This window comes from Accipiter gentilis, chromosome 3 (genome assembly GCF_929443795.1).
Source record: "Accipiter gentilis chromosome 3, bAccGen1.1, whole genome shotgun sequence".
NCBI classification, from domain to species: Eukaryota; Metazoa; Chordata; class Aves; order Accipitriformes; family Accipitridae; genus Astur; species Astur gentilis.
This window is the reverse complement of record NC_064882.1, coordinates 11,913,718-11,933,389: the sequence shown is the minus strand read 5'-3', so window position 1 is coordinate 11,933,389 and position 19,672 is coordinate 11,913,718. Positions and strand designations below refer to the sequence as shown.

At 46.4% G+C, this 19,672-nt stretch overlaps 1 protein-coding gene across 1 annotated transcript in view; it reads right to left on the bottom strand.

Moving 5' to 3' along the window:
- The window catches only part of STOX2 (storkhead box 2), a 147,004-nt gene extending 128,495 nt beyond the window's left edge, over window positions 1–18,509 (bottom strand). The window contains exon 1 of the mRNA XM_049796746.1: window positions 18,152–18,509. Within this exon, the coding sequence (XP_049652703.1) occupies window positions 18,152–18,509 (358 nt within the window). The remainder of the gene's footprint in view (window positions 1–18,151) is intronic.
- Window positions 18,510–19,672: the final 1,163 nt, after the last annotated feature.

The window sequence follows — 19,672 nt, the reverse complement described above, 5'->3', positions numbered from 1 at the left end:
TTCAACATACCTATGCACCACAGTGGTTATACATTGGTATCCTATCATCTTCAGTTTTATTTTCAATTTCTAAAACCGTAAGTTTACAGGAAAAAAACCATATATTAAGTTCAAAATAAACTGGTAAAACACTGTAAGTTTCAAAAAATCAAAGAGGAATCTTAAGTTCCTACCTTTGTTTCTGCAATTTTCTATCTACCTTTCTGTTATCAATTAAGTTTGTTTCTCAAATGTTTTTCTATCCTTTATACAGAAAGTGCCTGAATACTTGGGCTGCTGCCTAAAGAAGGCTGAGCAAAAACCTTTGGTCCAGTTGTCTTCTCAGCCAGAATAAATACACAAGAACTCCTCCAATGGAAAAGCTGTGACCTTCAAAAAAAAAAAAAACCAAAAACCCCCAGCTGCAGTTAGGAAGCTAATTCACACCCTTGCATTTAAACATACCTAACAAAAAATTGTTCTTAAAAGGAACAAAGACATTTTAATTATGTTTGTTGTGCATCTGCATTTCTCAGCGTTGTCCAGTCATCAGCGTGAACTCATGGTCATAAGTGCCAGGAGTATGGGATGCCCCGCGCCACCACCATAAATAATATTACACACGCTGACACCCAACACAAAGATGGGATGGGGAAGGAAGAGAGATTTAATATAAATAAGTGGCAAACGGACCAAGAGAAGGAAATACAAACTGCACCAACAATAATCCTTTTAACACAACACCTGTATTTTCCGCTCCCTGTTTACAATGTACAGTAATAAATTTCAGAAACTTCCAAAGAAACGGGACAATGCTTTTACTTTCAAGGAGTCAGGAGTTAACAGTGTAAGATAGCTTGCCCAGACATTGCTAGCTAGTCAGAAAGAAAAAAGAAAAACAAAACAAATAAGGTAAGAGACTATTCTTTGATTAAGTCACTAAAGCTATCTAATAAAGTCAAAGAATAGTCTTATCTAATAAAGCCAAAGAATAGACTCCTATCTAATAAAGTCAGGCATGCCCTTACCAATGTATTAGTCAGACAGGCAGCTCTGGATTCTACATTTAGAAAATCTTGTATATAATTGCCTGGGCTTGCAAATGCCACTATATCGTATTTCTAGCGATGCTTTGGGCAGCATATTTTGTATGAGTTATACCATCTCACTCCACTGGCAGTAAACTTTGCTTACACACACACACACACTTCTGAACTGTTTAAATGTAAAGCAGAATAACTGGAACACATGAGCAGAGAATTGCTTTGTTTCATCCCACCTTATCTTTTACAATTCTCTGAAAGCAGCCAATTAGGGCACTACAAAGAAAGCTACAGTTTGTCCAGAAGATAATAGGATAATGTATTTACTCTTGCTAGCAACCAAATAACATGAACATTCAACTTTACCAGCACCCTTCATAGTTAACCTGGAATAACAGTAAAAAAGGTGTGTGACCTCCCCTCTTTACTGAGTCCAGGGTGAGTTTGGCTCCAGCACTTACAGAACAGTTTTACCCAACTGTCATTATTCATGTTATCTTCACAACCATGATGAAAGCTGTAAATTGCTTCTGAAAGAGCACTCTCATTCTGGAGACTGAGAAAGTATTTCCTGGCTGGACCCTCAGAAGCTGATCTGTCAGTAATTCAACAGCGAAACATATTTTGGGGGGCAAGAAGAGAGGAAATGAATACTAGAAGAAAGAATAAGACAAATCACAAAGCCTATGTTTTCATATATTCTTTCCTTCTTGTATTCCTCTTAGCTTCAGGCAGCTCTGTTTCTCATGTCACTAGAAACACAGTCTAACTCCTATGGTCACTGGAAAATTCCTACTGACGGAAATAAAAGTTGGATCTTTTATGTAAGATGGGATGGGAAGCTCTATAGTTATCAAGATTGCCTCCTCCAGCAGCCCACCGGGTTTAGGGAACAGCTCCTAAAAGCAGAAGGGTCATCCATCTATTTGGCATCTTCCTTTAAATAGTCCCTTTCCACACCCTCTGTGGTGTAGTCACCCAAATCTGCTGACGAGCCACACTGAACAAACCAGTCTTACCCTGCATCAGGAGCAGATTAACAGATCTGTTGTATTAGGAATTGTAGTAGATGGGCCAAAAAGCTTAAAACTTTGTATGTTTTCTGTGTTTTTAGTGACATCACAGTCTATGCATAAATACATAACTAAGGTTTCTTTTATTTTAATTATTTATTCAGAAGATTACTTCTCTGAGAGTCAATGAAGCAGGTATTTGCATAGCCCAGAGGGTATCCGTAAGGCTGCACAAACACTGAAATTAAAGTGTGAATGGTCAATGTCTCCTCCTCCCCTCTATTCAGCTAGACCAACTTCAAGGCTCGCAGCCTCCATTAAGTGCTTTCTGCCAAAAGGCTGAGATAAGAATGAAAGGAAGGAGATAAGAATGAAAGGAAGGAGATAAGAAGGAAATGCCCACTAACAAGAGTAGTTCGTGAGTCTAAAGCCAGACTGAAAACATGATTTAATGAGCTGAGTAAAAAGACTGTGGTAGCACAAGCAGCAGGTCAACTGCAGATAGAAAAGTCACAAAAGAAGTGGGAAAATGAGGCTATGACAGAAAAAAAGAGCACTCGTTAATTGGTTTTCTGTAACTTCCATTCACCAAGTCATTACAACCTAATTTCTCAGCATTTAAAGTTACAGAAAGGGCAGCCTTACTGGCCATTTCAAGACATCTACCACAATTACGTAAAGCAGCTATTGCTGGGTTTCTGGCAAAAAAAAAAAAATAAAAAATTAAACCATGGATTAAGTGACTGGCAAAAAAAGAAGTCTTTCCCAAGAACAAGCAGCACAGTAAGAAGAGATCCTCCTATAAAAAGCTGCTGGCAACTATGGCTCTGTCGATAACCTTAAGGATCTGTCAAAACAGACAAATACAATTGAGGCAGGCCAACATTTGAGGGGGAATGTGTGTGTGTGCTTTTGGGGGATTTTTTTTCTTTAAAAAACAAGCACATTGCAACCGAAGGCACCAGCTGCCTAATCTTGTTCATAGCTGTGCATTCAAGAAGGTATCCCATTTGCCTCAAAAAAGCCAGTGTCCAAACACCGTGGGTGGAAAAGCCAGCCCAATGGCGCTATGTGCTCCCCAGTCTCCCATTACGCAGAGCAACTGGAGGCAGGAGGACCAGGGGAACCTGTTATGCAGGAGCCAGAGTTACAAAAGGACCTGTCCACAGCAAAACATGCAGGAAATATGAAAACCATACACGAGATCCACCAGAGCTGCTGTTAGCTGCTGTGGGCTTCAACAGGGCATTACGGGTTAGCTGATGGGAGCAACCTGGCCCAGTGTCACGGTTGTGAGCAGGAGGTTGGACCAGAGACCTCTGGAGGTCCCTTCCCACCCAAATTACCTTATGATCCCACAAATATCCGTTCACAGACTACAAAGCAGAGAAGATAAGGCTGCAGATCCATAGCAATTTATCCCAATCTCTCTTTTCCTCTCCCCTCACCCCAGGTTAGGTTTTTTGCCTTTGAGCTGGCTCACTGTGGGCTCCTCTGTCAGAGCAAAAGGGAGAGCAAAGGCTGGAAGACCTTTGTGGTGCTGGCCCACGCCAGCTCAAACCACTGTGGCAGTGCAGATGCAGAGTCAAGTTCGGTTCCTGCTAAAACCGATAAGGAGGGACTACACTCCTGTAGTAAAACATCTGAAAATGGACCTGCACCTTCCTCAATGAAAAGGAAGCTGAGATAAAAAAGGGAAGTTAGGGACAACACTGGTAAAGACTGAGTCAAGCACTTTCCATATCGACCCTACTAGGTCCCAACAGATGGTTTCTCAACCCTGCTGTTGCCACGTTGTTCAGCACCATGCCTTGCCTTAACCTTCTCGTGTTTTTAAGGGTCAAAAATGTGCCATTTACAAAAAGCGTGGTCTGACTTCAAAGCAAAATAGCACTATATCCATTCCAAGAGCCAACTTTTGAAGGCTCAACCCCAGCTATCACCAAATTTAGCCAATGACATTTCTGGAGCCATCAGGAGAGACAAGATGTCTCTGAGGAAGGTGGAGGTTGTAAAAGCAGCTAGAGCAGAGCCAAGAGAAGAATGACGATGCTGCAAGCAGCGGGGTGGCAGGTAGGCTGGAAAGGGACAGGCTGTTATCGACACTTCATCAGGCTGGTGTGATCCTGGCACAAAGCCACCAGTGGAAAGGAAGACAAGAGCCTGCATGCTGCTGCAAGCTTTTAAGCAGAGAGATAGCATTGAGAAAAGGTCAGTCAGGAATAAAGGTAAAAGCCACAATTGCTAAGTTCACAGAAAAAGAAATTCAAAAGGCAGGAAGTAGAAAGCCCTGAGGAATTCACTGCAACAGCTCCGTTTATAAAGGAGGGTTACAGTGTCCCAATGCTGCAGTGTAGTCTAGATAAGCCTGAGCTAGCTTTAATCTAACCATTTAAGTCACTTACTGCAGCAGCTCACCACAGGCTGCCTGAGCAGCAAGGGGAGTTAGCCACTGCTGAAAACCATAATCATTGCTGGAGTTGAAGAATGAAAACCATACCTGAGCCGGCTAGCTCAAAACTAGCTCAGATACATTTATGTTCAGCTGCAACACATGCAGGAAACAATCGAGGAGCCCAACGATGAAACAAAGCTTCGTCATCTTACAAAAGCGCTGATACCTATGGCTTCAGGAAGGGAAAAGAAAACCTCACAAGATACCACTTCCCCTCTCTCATTTTTCCAGGATGAGAGTAGGTCACTTCCCCAGATGTACTTCTGTGCATTGCCACAGAGAGAAGAGAACTGGACAGTACTGACAAACATGCTTCAGTAGAAGACATAGAGTTGCCTTGAGGTGCAAATCTCATCTTTTCTTATCATAATTAGGAAAGAACAAGCCTAAGAGAAGTCATACACAGTACTGAAATTTATAGGTAATATCACACAAGAATCATTATTTTGCAGGTTAGTGAAAGTAACACCATATAAGACATTACAGGCTCCAGTTCCCTTCGGCAACACTCCATGCAATCACTGCTGGTGTTCTCATGGCATATACCAAGCATGCAAGACCACAGACCGGGACAGTATGACATGCCTACTCTTATGTCTACTGTCCTGATAGGCCCTGCACTCATTTTCTAGGTGAACAACCAGAGCAAATAAAGTATGGCTCCAGATACAAGCCAAACACATATCTAAGTATCTGTGATTGCAAATTCACCATAGCTCTACTAAAGCTTTCAAAAGACTTATGCATGAAACTCATTCATGAAGCAGGCTGAAGGGTGCCACAACAAGTAATTACTACAGCCCAAGCGGTGAGAAAACAGGTAAAGCAAATCCAGGCAGGTTTGGAGCAAGAGTTCTTTGCCTGGTTGCCTGTTATTACCTCTCATTCACAAGTAACCTCGTATGTGAGTATAATTATCTCAAGGTTTGCACTGCGAGAGCACCTACAGACTTCAGCCCCAGGTCAGCGCTGCAGTGCCCAGCACAACATTGATCTGATAGAGCCACCAAGTTCTCTGCCCAAAAGGACTTGTGCTGTCAAACACAAGACAAGGAGCAACATTTGGACTAAGCTTTCCAGCAGGCAGCCCTCGAAGTGCCAGGCAGCCCTCAAAGTGCCAGCCATCCCTGTACACGGTTAGGTGGGCTGCTCCAAAAGTTACCACCACAGGTGTCCTCAAAGCAGAGAAGGGGAAAAAGTGCAGAGCAAGCACCGAGGTTCAGAGTAGCTGCCGTAGATGACAAATTGTAAACTATGAGAAGGGAAGGTTTGATGGAGTCTGCAGCATGCTTTTAGGGGAGCACAAGCTTCAGCTGCACAGGTACTCAGGTGTTAAATGCTGGGCTTGGTGAGGTCAGTGGTTTTCAACTTTGGGCCTGCAGAACCCCAAGTGATCTGTGAACTACTTTCCAAAAGGTCTACCGAAAAATAAAAGTGAAGAGTGCCACTTATATTTGCTGTATTTCCTCTGGAAACTCAGCAATCTGCAAACTAAAGAAAGCTGAGGACCATTACACTAACGGGTTATTACTCGCTGGCACAGGAGGCAATGTAAATTATTCAAAGCAATGGAAAATCCTTAGGAATTGGAAATGGGCGCACAAGCCACTGAGCAAAAGTGTTCACGAGCATGGAAACAAGAAAAAAATTACAATAGCATGTCCCAGTTGTTCAACGTTTTCCTAGCTAGTGGGAAGAAAGTTCGGTCAAAACTATTTCCTTTTTACCCCCATCACTCATCACAAATATCAGCTCTGAAGTCTGTAGCTCACTTTTCTTCCACCTCACAAGATGATTGGTGTCTAGTGGCTCCCAACAGACAGGGTATGTTTTGGCCTCTCTCTCAACACAAACATTGAAGAGATTGGAAAGACAGCGCTGGGATTAATTTAAGTAACCACTGAAACCTGAAGCCCAACAATTATCTGAGCAGAAAAATTAAAAAGACTCGTGAGCTGGCACACAGATAAATCTGCTTTCCTTCTTTAAGATCAAATATGTCACTGAATGAGACTAGTTATTGACAGAGAAAAGCAGAACAATGATAGATGTAGTGATTCTGACACTAAAACATTTGACAGCCATACTGCACTTGAAAGGTAGCCAAGAAACAAGTCCCTACAGACCTTGCAACAGCTATTTGGCATCAGCTTCACCGAGGAGCTCTAGCTGTACACCTCTAACAAAGACAAACTAACAAGCAGAAGATACCTTGGAAACAAAACCAAAGAACTTGAATTAATAAGAAATCTATAAACTAAAGACTACAAGCTACTGCCATAAATAAAAAATAACAAGATGATAGCCACTAATTTCTTCCCAAGGAAAGAAACCAGAATGATTGTAGGTCAGGTTGCCTACTTTTTGCACAGAAAATTTCTTTGAGAAATCCTGCAAAGTTTCACAGCCCTACGAGTCCTACGTTCTTCCATTCCCACCTTGCAGGCACCTCTCAACCTGCTGAAAGATGATGATACCATGTAGCTAGACCTCCTAAGAAAATGCATTAAGTACTATTAAAGTCCCCCCTTTCAGTAAAAACAGAGCAGACCTGACACCTATCAGACTTGCTTCCCTACCACATGAAGCACTACATCCAAGACTATCTAAAAACCTGGCTGTCCCCCCTCCTCTTTCTGTCTCCCACTCCTTCCAAATGTTCATATTCATAAAGGAGGCTTCTATACAAGGCTGATACCTGGTCTAAAGATGCCCGTTTGAAAAACACTCTTGTTTCTAGAGCATCTAAGATTGCAGAGACTGGAAGTTATTATTTTCCTGCTGCCTGTTTACCCCTTCATGACTGTTCTCCACAGCTTCTCACAAAACTCACATTTTCTTCTTTAACTGCATAGGATTTTTCAATCAGTAACATGAAGAAGGTTTTTTTTTTTTATAACCAAAAGGATAATTATGACAAATCAGCAATAACAGGAGGAAAGCTCAGGGTCCTCAAAGCTTTTTTTAGCCCCACTTCAGAAACAGTGGGTGAATGTAAATTCTTTTTTCTCAAATTAAACTAGGGAGAAAATTCCCACCCTTTTATTTATTTTTTAATAACCCCTCCTGCTAATAACGTCTACTATGTCAGATACTGTCTTTGCTTTAAAATAGACCTTAAAATCCTGTTTTTCAACTGGTTAAACCACCTTGTGAACATGCAGCTAATTAGGACATCCCTACAGCCCAGGCGAGTTGCTGACTTCTCACAGCTGGACCAGGGCCACACACAATGTGACACCAGGCACCTGAAAACCCGTCTTCAGGCTCATCCGACTGTCCACAATTTGTTCCTCCTTTGACTTAAACAGCCATATAAACACCAAGTATGTGACAGTCCACCAGGACTTCCTTTGTCTACTCTCCTCCCCAGTGCTGTGGACATTTCACCCTCTTCTTTGGGCTCTCAAGATTACCCGCATCAGCCTGGACCACCCCGCTGGACAGGGGCCATTTGCAAAGCCTCACCGGGGGGCTCCTGCTAGCAGGCAAGCCGAGCGGATTGGAATCTTCACACGGGTGCTGACCTACTTCTGGTTTCAGAAGTTAGAGCATCTTGACAGCACCCTTGGAATAAGCAAGGTGTACGGGTTTCCCTGAGCGGACACGGTGAAGACAAAGGAGGCCCTTCAGGGAAACCTGAAGAAAACACTCAGCTTGCTCGTAATGCCAGCTATTGTTATTTCATCTGTCAATGAAAACGGAACTTGTCTGGGCACTAACTGTGCAATACTCGCAAGCGGGAGAGCAAACATTTACTGCCGGTCTGCTGGAGCGGGAGACAAGGGCAGAGTCCACTCCCACACGGGCTGAGGAGTGGCTGGAAGGCTCGAGGGCAGGCTGAGCACTGCTGGCAGCCAAATAACACACTGAGAATCCTTTGACTAAAACACCACCACTAAAAAAAGGGGACCCCCCCCACCACCACCACCCAAAAAATGAAACGCCATCCCCAAAACAAAAAAAAACACACCAAATGCGTAGAAGTTCTCTGCAGCATCACATGGAGCTTGCAGGACTTTGGTTACCTCTCTAGAATTTGAACACAATAAATTAACAGGCAGTGATAAATCCCACTTATGTTGGGTTGATGTCTTTGGGAAGGGACATAGGTAATGAACTGTATGCATTGCTATTGATATAGTTGCAGGGCTCTATAAGCTCATGAACCCAAGGATACCGGTAAGACAGGGGAAGTAGACATGATATATTTATTAGGCTATTAAGTCTTCCTCGCAATGACCTGGAAAAAGCCTGATGCATCCCAAAACCTGTCTATTTCTTCCATATTATTTGCATATAGAAAGATATCCATGGATATGGTGACCAAAGTGGAAAATACAACTACAGTCTGAAAGAGTGAATATTAATTTGTCTTTCTTCTCAAGCTAAAAGTTTCACTAGACTTGGTATAGGCTTTTTTTTTTAAAGGACAAAGAAAAGTTCCCATTTTTAAAAAAGAAATACTCATTTTATAGCCCCACAATAATATCTAAGGCTCTGCCACTAAATCTCAAACACACTGGCAGCACCCAGCTTTTTCTAATGCTCATAATACATTGCAAGTTTTACAGCTCCAGTGTTAAACACGGTCCTTGCAGTCTCACTCCTTCTTTAGAGTCTCCAAACACCCAGAGAGAGCATACGTTACTGCACCAGCAGATAAGCAGGAGTTACTGGAGCTGCAGTTACTGGTGGGGATGGACACAGTGGTGCAGTGCCTCGCTACCAATGCGGGGACAGAGCCACTGCTCAGCCACAGTCCAGCCCCAGGTCTTCCCCTCCCAAAACACACCTTTCTTCCCCTTCTGCCTGCACCAGAAGGAGGAATCAGCCTCCCCCACGGCCAGCCTAGTCCTGCTGGCCATGTTATTGGGAAAGCCAATGGGACGTGTCACCTTCCAAGAGCCCGTCTCCGCTCTTTCGGCGGAATTCCCCATACCAGGGCCAGCAATGGCCCTTTCGGCATCCTCACTCTCCTCCGAAGGCAAGCGTGAGCTAGAGTATGTAGCTTCTGAAGCATTAACAGGTAGCAAAAAGTGCTTTAAAACTAAAACTTCATTAAGCTACCCAAACCATGCTTTTCAGATAGAAACTTTTTTCACTGTCACAGTGTATATATTTTCTAAAGAACCAAGTTTGGAGTCATTTCCTAGAGTTTAAGTGAATTGGTTTGCCTTTGGTTTGCCTTTCTAAAAGAGCAATCTTTGATACACTGCATATCCCTTTGTTAATCGTCTGATAAAGTCTGCTGTATTTTACTCAGACCTCTGAAGTTTTGGTGTCTCATCCCATCCCCCCACGGAAGAAGAACAACGAAGTCTCATACTGCATGGGTTAGAAGTATATCCAGCTCCAGAAAACACACTACAGAAGTCATTATACTGTGCATATTTAAGTGCACAGTATAGTAACTTTCTTTCATAAGAAAACCAAAAATAGGCTTAGTAAGTGCCGACGGCAATATTACACCATTGCTTTTCTGCTACAGAAAAAAAAAAAAACCAACCTACTAGAAGAACCACTATTCAGACTCCCTGGGTAGTTGTCGACCTTTGAATGCATGCTCTACTGCTACTGTGGCCCAGAACAGGAGCTCGATTAAAAAAGGAGCTGTAAAGACCTGCTCAAATGTCAACAGGAAAGCACTTTTGTTTCACCAAAATATACATGTTTGTACATTCTCAACATTCAGATATTTCTCATCACAGGTCTCAGGTGAAATCCCAGGTAATAAACTGAGGGATCAAGTACACCGGACACAAGAAAGAATGTTTACGTATTAGGTGAAGGGATTTTATTCCAAGAAGAACATAATATCCTTAAAAACCTGTCCAAATATGGCCCACCCAGGGAGCAGTTTCAATATGGGAAACTAGAGACTACAGTAATGGTCCCAGCAGTCAACAACGTTAGAAAATAATCAAAACTTGTATGCTTTTCTATTTAAAACAAAGAAACAAAGTTTGGAGAGAGCTTGAATTTTCAGAACCCCATTAAATTTCTGCTACTGTAGAAAATGGCTGTTAAGAAGTTCCTCCCATCCTCAGGTTTCACAGCCACAGTTTCTGCAGGGGAAATTACCATCTGGTTGCAGCTTTTATTTTCTCCAAATTCTTCAGCCTTTCCGTGATGTCCTGGTTTCGGCTGGGATAGAGTTAATTTTATTTCTAGTAGCTGGTATCATGCTATGTCTTGGATTCAGTATGAGAAGAATGTTGATAACACACTGATGTTTTCAGTTGCTGCTAAGTAGTGTTTAAACTGTCAGGGATTTTTCAGCTTCTCATGCCCAGCCAGCAAAAAGGCTGGAGGGGCACAAGAAGCTGGGAGGGGACACAGCCAGGGCAGCTGACCCAAACTGGCCAAAGGGGTATTCCATACCATGTGACGTCACATCTAGTATATAAACTGGGGGAAGTGGGCCAGGGGGAGTGGATCGCTGCTCGGGAACTAACCGGGCATCAGTTGGCAAGTGGTGAGCAATTGCATTGTGTATCACTTGTTTCGTATATTCCAATTCTTTTATTATTACTATTGTCATTTTATTATTATTATCATCATTATTATTATTTTCTTCCTTTCTGTCCTATTAAACTGTTCTTATCTCAACCCATGAGTTTCACTTTTTTTTCCCCCCGATTCTGTCCCCCATCCCACTGGGCGGGGGGCGGGGGGAAGTGAGTGAGCAGCTGCACGGTGCTTAGCAGCTGGCGGGTGTTAAACCACGACACTTGACTACCAAGAAAACAGGATCCTGGCCATCACATGTTTGCCAAAGCCAAGGGAAGGTGTGATGTTGCTCAGAAGGCAGTTTTGGATGCCAAGAGTCTTGGAGGACACCCGATCCATCTGGGTTGCATCTTTTCTGCTACTCACTCTAAATGAATGTCTCAAATGCAGATGAGAACGTGGTAAAGCTTTGGCTTGCCCTACCTGGGGGACAAGCTGTAATTCTCCTGGCCAGAAGAAAGGAGGACAGGTCCACCATCCGGATGAACGGCCCAAGGCAACAGCACCAGAAGAGCTGGGAGAGTGTGCCAACTTTGTTACCATTCCCTTCACAAAGGAGCTGAATCAAAAACCTGCCACTCAAGCCCAGGGGTAGCAGTGTTCTCATACAAGACTGACCCTTCCTATAGCATCTCTGCACCGAACACACATTTCTCCAGGAATCAAAAAAAACCCATTTCAAGCTAAGTTTTAAGCTGTGGCAACACGCATAGAACGTCTGAACTTAGTCCACCAAAATCATTACAATTCCATAAATAAAATATTAAGCAACATGCCTTTAACTAGCAAATTACAAAGACAAAACAAAGTTGGGAACACATTACTGAGTTTTCATGCCACAAAACCGTGAAGAGGAGCGGGCAGGATGGGGGTGCCTGTGGCTGGTGGCCCCATGGCCATCCCTTGCCATGGCTCCGGGGCACCCCATCCACCTCAGCCTTTTTAAAACCAAAAATTACCATGTACAAAAGAAGAGCAGGACGGATGGAAAAGTGATTTAGCGAGCGGCCTGGCGGCATGTGATCCTGGTAGGCCAGGAGCCCGTTTAAGTGCTGGGAATAACACCTGACAAGGGCTTCATTCAGTGCACAGCCACTGTGCCGCTCCCCGGCAAAGACAAGGGCCCTTTGAGGAGGGAAACGAGGAGCATTTAATTAAAGACCGGACCCTCACGCACAGACAAAGAGATGGAAGGAGCGAGGGCCCTGGTGCCAATTCCGCTTCGGCAGAGCCCTGCGACCAAGGACTGCTCTTGGCCACCGTGGTTCCCTTACAGCATCGCTGCTTCTTTATACCGAGTGTACGCTTAACGTGCAAGGCTGGATGACTTGTTTGACACCAAGAAGGACTCTCTACAATACAGTGGCACTCTTTGTGGGGGGGGAAGGAGGCGGGGAGACAGTACTAGCTGGCCATTAACATTATAAGTCCTTCACTTGAGTTGCAAAATGAATACCATGCATCAGTGTATATGACTTTGCTTCTTCAAGAGAAGCTGTTTTGAGTGAAAAAATTAAAAGAAATGAAATTTAATAGGTCATATCTTTCCTTCCTGTGTGTTTTTTATTTTCGCAATACATCTTAGACAACCTGCATTAGCCTTGCAGACCATCCACAGCTTACTTTAAAGAGCAAAAAGCATTTCCGACTCCAAGATTTCACTCCCAAAACACAAGCACAAACTACATACTGAGAAATCAAGCACTTGATATGCAGTCCATACTCCTTTAGCTCTTGCTGAGAAATCAAGCACTTGATATGCAGTCCATACTCCTTTAGCTCTTGCCTCTCTCTCCCCAGTTTCTAAAAGATGCTTTTACAAAGTACATTGAAGGCCCAACCCAACACTTCTGAGCAGCGAACTTCTTTGCTCAAAGTTGGGAGTAAATTCATAAGCACCTCAGCCAGGCCATCAGCTTAAGTTTACCTTCCCCTTTTTTTTAAGGCTGCAATAACGACCTCACGGATATAAAAAGTGCTTAGTGGATCTCTAACTGGCTCTAAGTTGGGGTGGGAGAGAAGGAAGAAAAAACCTGTAGTTTAAAACCCCTGAAGTTCCCATGGTAATACCACGAGGTATACAAAAGGTGTAGATGAGTGTGCGGTAAACTCCTCCTCAGAGGTTTTATTACTATGAAACCTAATGCTCCCTCACTGAAAAGAATTTTTTATGATATAAAGGAGATAATTGGGAGGAAAAAAGACAATTCATGTTTTATGACTGGCTATAGATGAATAACATTTAATGTCCAACAGTCTACACTGCACCATAATCATCCACTAATGACTGGAAAACTCGCTGTGAAAATTACTGAACCTAAACTGGTGGGGTGTTAATTTAATTTTTGGTGGCAAGAGAGAACATGGCAGGGAGAGAAAAGAAAGGGAGCACTTAGCTCCAGCTCCGAGCCCGGAAAAAAAGTTCACCCCCCCCCCACGCCTGGCCAAGCAGGAACAATGCACAACGGCCTGGCCCCACTGACTTCACTGAATTATAACTCCTGCTAGTTAGTTTAATTATTGCACGTACATTTCTTGAAAACTCCATTTGAAACATCAGCTTCTAATTGGAGAAATCGCTCGGGGCATGACCGAAGGGTTATTATAAAGTTTGGTCACTTCCTTTCAAGCAATCGTTACAAAAGGGCACGGCCTTTCCACGAAGCGTATGAAAACCTCTCAAAGATGCCCATTGTCCGAGACACAGAAATCAAGTGCAAGAGATACAGAAGGAAGTCTCAGCTGGGAACACAAAGGGCGATGAAGACACGAAAACAAGGTGGAGCATCCTGCTACACCAGCAGCGCCTTACATAGAAGAGCTGAAAGGGGAAAAAAAAATAATTCAGTTTCCAGGATGACAAATATTAGTGGGTGCAAATGGAAGGTGTGTCAAAGACAGGAATCTTATTAAAATAAGAACGCTCATTAAAGACTTAAGTTGCAAAAGCCTTGCAAAGTTACAGGAAAGCTTCAAATCACTCTTACCAAAGACAACGAATTTCATCACGGGACCTATAGGTTTGCATAAGGTTTCCTTGACCCTCTAAATCAGCGTATTTAGCATGTACTGTTTTGGGGGGGTTGTTTATTCGAAGACTGCTTATGTTTCCCAAAGCTTCCCCTTCAGCCAACTTAAGAACCTAGATACACCCACCAATTTCCTAATACCCGAGTAACTCTGATCACTGCAAAAGTGGACGCTGAGCAAGCTTTTCTGGCATAACCATTTAGTTTAAGAAAACTGCCAGAGTAGTGAGTTTTAAAGTCACACGTGAAACACTTCATCCCCTGTATGCTCAAGCCCTTAGCTGTCGGTGCTAAAGCAACTTTCTGATGTGCTTCATGTTCCTGCCCTGTTTTGTGGTAGGGTCTAATGTTAGAATTCAAGAGTCGAATCTCCAGACGCTGGAATCTCACATAGATTTTAATCCATTTACTTTCTGGCTCAGATACGCCTGCACCAAGCATACTGGGACTGTCCAGTCCCTGTTAACTACAGATTACACTTTCATGAACTTTGCATTAGCAAGCCAGGGTGTGGAAACGACTATTCAGCGACGAGTCTCCTCCTGGTTTACATCTTACAATCCTAGCAGCAGAAAACATGTTATGCATCTTAGAGGTTTAGTATTCCCTCCTCCTCACCAGCTACTTTTTCCTCCAGTTATTATCTCCGTGGCCATCACAACCCATTACTCATCAGACCAGCCAAGGCTCTGGACCACAACGAACGAGAAATGTCAGCAACACAAGCAGAGGTTTGAAAGTCAGGCTGAGGTCGTAATTTCTGGGTCACATCAGCACTTAACGGTGCAGGTGACGGGAAGCGTTTTGTCCAAGGCTCTCAGGTGCCTGTGCATGGAGGTCATGCAGCCGAGGAAGACATTTCTGTCCCTTGCCCCCTGCCAGCCAGCAGTGGGAGGTCAGGATGCTCTCCCCGCACCGCTTTGGGGCCGGCAGCTCGTCCTCCAGCTACCCCATCCCAGTCGGCCTCTCGGGGCAGCTGGGGCAGACAGCCACCCCCACCTCTCTGCAAGCAGCCAGACACCCAAGAGAAAAGGCAAGAACCAACCCCACAGTCTGCCACAGCATTGCCTGGGTACCCCAAGGGCCCTGGGGTGCAGAGAAAGACCCCCCCGGGTCAGCCCCATGCACCCCCTCACCGCTAGGCCCGGCCATGGCAACCCTCTACTCCCACCACAGCGTGGGGGCTATGGGTCGGGCCAGAGCAGCAGAAAACAGCAGCTTCACCTTCAGCAAAAATACTGTGCTGCTTTTTCCCCTTGACCCCATCAGTTATTTATTAACAGTAGTAAAATATTACTGCTCCTCACCTCCCAGCCAGGCAGGTTTTCCTCTCAGCCCAAGATACCCACCACTTTTTTTTAAAAGCTGGAACTATGGAGACTTTTTCTTTTTGTCTGTAGGTGGACTGTTCACTGCTTTAATGCTGCAAAGTGGAGAATAAAGTGTGAGAGAGCTCCTAAATAAGTCACGGCCATTTACACATTAGGCACCTAATTATGTTGAAAATACAATTACACACATTTAAGCAGATGCTCATGCCCACGGGCCAGGCCCGTTACTTTGACTCTTCTTTATCTACCCAACTTTACAGTAAGTGCAAGCTGAATCTACTTAGATACAAGACCTGAATTATCAGTCTGGGTGTGGAAAAAAGGCAGTGAAAAAAAAAAAAAAAAAGAAAAAGAAAAATCAATGTTCCCATCTCATTTACCACAGTTAAGGACACTGCACAACAAGTAAGACTCCAGCAGGTCCCCGCTCTTCTGCCATAGCCTTTAATCAAATACTGAGAGGCATTTTCTATTTTTAAAGTCAAACCAAAACTTTTGGCTCCAGTCTTCTGTAAATTCACAGCAAAGATAACCCCCCAAGGAATGCATATTATTTACACAGCAGCGAGCTTACTTATTAACGCGAACTTCTAGCAAAAGTTGCGTTTCCATGCTTTAAAACGGGTCACAAAAGACCTGTTTACATTCCACGTCTGGCTTTAGTAACGTCAAGGTCAGAGCGCACCCTTCAACAGCCCTCCTGCGCAGCAGGCTGAGGAATGCTGCCTGATGGGTAAGGTCCAGGGACACCCCAAAAATCAAACACTGACCCTTAGGCTCCATCAGGCGATGACACCCATTCGGGAGCTCTTCCTCCTCGGTTCAGCTGGAGCCAAAAAGCCCACATGAGCTATACTGAGCAGCTGGCACTAACCACTGCCCACATCCCCACACTTACCACTACACCTCGTTCCAAAAGTAAAGGCATAAGCATTCAACAGCCTTGGGTGGAAAGCACATGCAGGTTTTCTCACCTTGTTTGCTGGCCATGAACAGCAGTTCCATCCAAACCACAGCCACAAAGTAAGTCCACTACCTGTCTATCAACTTTTTACCCTCCTCTAAACGCTGGTGGAATGCAGAGAACTTTTCCGTCACCAGAATAGGATTTACCACCTGTTCTCCAACACTGGTTTGTTGTCAGGTTCAGAGGGAATTTCTCTATGACGAGGAAAAAAAAGGATCCATCAATTAATTTTTAAACGGGCAACTTGTCCTGAGCTTCCCCCTCAGCATGAAGAAATGCTAATATTTGAGTAAGTCTGATGAGGAAAGAGTGAGTGACAGAGTAGTGTCTGAAAACTGTGTGAGAGGCAAGACTGCAGATGAACAGAAGTGATCAGATTCTGTATTGCCTATTCCAGAAGGACAGCAACAGCTAAAACCACTCAAAATCAAGATTATAAAAAAGGAAACTGAGACACGCTGAATATTCACGCTCCATTCTTTGCAGGAACTTTACTCAGATAATTTTTTAAAAGAAATGCCTGGGAGTATCCCGTTTTAAGGGTCTGAAACTCCCAGTGCAGAAAGAGCATCTGAAGCTCTGTGACCTGTTCCAGGTGCCTGCTGCATAAGACACAGATGATAGAAGTTGTGCATAGGGAAAAGAGAGTTTGCCTCACCATCACCACTGCAGCGGCTGTGGGAAGCACCGAGACCTTGACAGCAATAAAACAAATCCTCACAATCTGTCTTCCCTCTATAAGAGAAGCTGCGTGTTTCAAGCTGTGAAGGCTGCAAGTTACCTTAAATCCTAAGGAAAACTTCAGGTCTGTTGCTCTTCACAACTCTCCAACACATACACCAAATAGCCACAAGCCTTATTTCTTCTGGGGAGATCTTCTATGTCAAAAGAAGTGCTGCAAAAATTTTTGCTGTCCATGCCAAGATAGGGGTTTTTTTTTTCCCCTGAAGAAAATTCAGGAAGAGATGTGCTCCTTCCTAGGCCGCGCTGCACACAGGCGGGACTCCCTTGGGGGATCACACCGTAACTTGAATCTTCAGCCCACTGCGGCGCGACAGACTTGCCATTTACTGCTCCAAAAGCCACCTGCCTTGCACCGTGAAAGCCCAAGGTATTCATTCATCTCCTCCTCCTCCTCCTCCTCGCTATGGAAGACACCTTCTCAGCAATACTGTGACACAAGTCCGAGCTACCAAGTAGCTCCAAATACAAAGCGAACTATTGGTTTAGCAAGTCTAAAAATGCTAAAATGAACTTTTAAAATTTCTAAGGCTGGAAATTATTCTTTTTAGTGAACTGATTGTAACTCTAATTAAAGGCTCGGGGTGTAAATGTCAGCAGTTATTCCTGAAGCCTGTGAAGGTCTCGTAGCTCAGGAGGGTGTGGGATCCCCCTGTAGCGAAACGCCGGAGACAAGCGTGCCCGGGGAGCGAGCCGCGGAAGGACAGCCGGCATTTCAGCCTGCAAGGGGCATACTCCCAAATTCACAATTTATGGTTTTAACCTCGCCCGCTGAAGGAGACGGGGGGGAGCGCACCTCTCCAACCAGACCCCACGGCTGTCGCCTGACGAGCCCCAATTACTTGCAGCGCATCCTCGTAACGCCGCCGGTCCTGTCCCGGCTCACCCGCTTTCGGGGGCGCAAATCGTCCCCCCCCCGGGGAGGGGTAGGTCCCCCCCCTCCCTCCCAGTGCCTGATCCCGCCGGCGGCGGGCGCTCCGGGGGCAGCTCCGCTGGGCCGCCGCCGCGCTCGCCCCGCCGCCGCGCCCCCCGCCCGGGGCGGAGAGCCCCCCCCCGGCCCCCGGCGCCGGCGGCACCTACCCAGGCACTTGATGTGGAAGCCGCTGGGGGGCTTGAGGGAGCGGCGCGCCCAGCCCTGCCGCAGCACCTCCAGGTGCTCCTCCTTGCCCTGCACCAGCAGCACCTGCTCGTCGATCCAGCCCAGGAAGAAGGTCTCGGCCACCGCCGCCGTGGCCCGCCGGTCCCAGAAGTGCTGCATGTTCTCCCGCTTGAAGTCCGCGAAGATCTCGTAGCCGATGCGGTGGCGGCCCAGCTCCGCCGCCGGCCCCGCGCCGCCGCCGCCGCCGCCGCCCCCCGGCCGCTCCCCGGCCGCGGCGCCCAGGACGATGGCCAGGGAGTGCGGGGCGATCTGCAGGCACCGCTCCGCCCTGCGCGGCATGGCCGCTCACCGCCCGCCGCCGGGCATGGGCACGGGCATGCCTTCCCGCGGACGCGCTGCCTCCCGCGGACGGCTGTCCGCGCTCCGCCCACGGCACGGCACGGCCCGGCCCGGCACGGCCCGGGGCCGCTCCGCCCCCGGCACACCCCCGGCACGGCACGGCACGGCACGGCACGGCACGGCACACCCCCGGCGCGGCGGGCGAGGCGGGGACGTTATCCCGCGGGTACCGGTCGGGCAGCGGCCGCCGCCTCCCGGCCGGGAAGCCCGCGCCCCCCCGCGCCCCCCCCCGCCTCCGCGTCCTAGCACGGGAACGGGAGCACCATCCCCAGGAACGAGACCAGCCCGCTGCCTGCCCCGGCTGGTGGAGTAGGCTTCCCGGCACCCCTCGGTCTCGGGAGATCTCACCCGCCCCTTCCCCGTGTGGAACTGTACGGGAGCATCCCCCCAGCCACTTCCAGATTATCCCGGCAAGTCTCTCGCGGTCGTTAGGTTTCTGCTGCTTCCAGTGGTTACGCAGCTGTAGGTAAAATACCTAGCGAGCGGCACTGACCCCGCCGTGTCCCAACGTCCATAAGCTGCTTCTTCACCCGTAGCAATCCTGTGTCGCGTTGTGTCTCAGGGGTACCGAAATCTGATAGTGACGGAGCCACTGCAAGGGGCTTTTTTTTAGCAGCTTAAGATTTTGCCTCCTCCGTGCTCCAGGTCACACCGGCTGCCCGTGAGGCTTGCGGGAGAGCTCAGCAAAAATAGGCAAGGCGCGAGCAGAAGTGGAGGGACCCAGGTTCTTCCCGGCAGAGCACTGGGGAAACGGGCGGCAAAGCGTGGGAACGCACCAGAAAGGCAAAGGATGCAAGGAAGAAAACTGTGCCGTAGAGAAGAGGAGCAAGAGCAGGGGCAGAGGAGAGCGGAGGGAGAGAAGAGGCAGTGGCCATGCTGCCGCGGGGTGGTTTAAGAGCTGTAACTGAGGAGGCTACAGCCACCACACTCTGCACAGTGCACAAGCTACGGTGTTTTACCTGTGGCTCCTGAATTCCCTCACATCAACATCCCTTGGCACTTTTGCCCCCCCCCTTATATTATCGCCCGTTCGGTTCTAACTTCGTTCAAATCCTGTGGCACTCTCCATCTAGCTTCATCCATTTCCTTCTCCGGGGCACTGT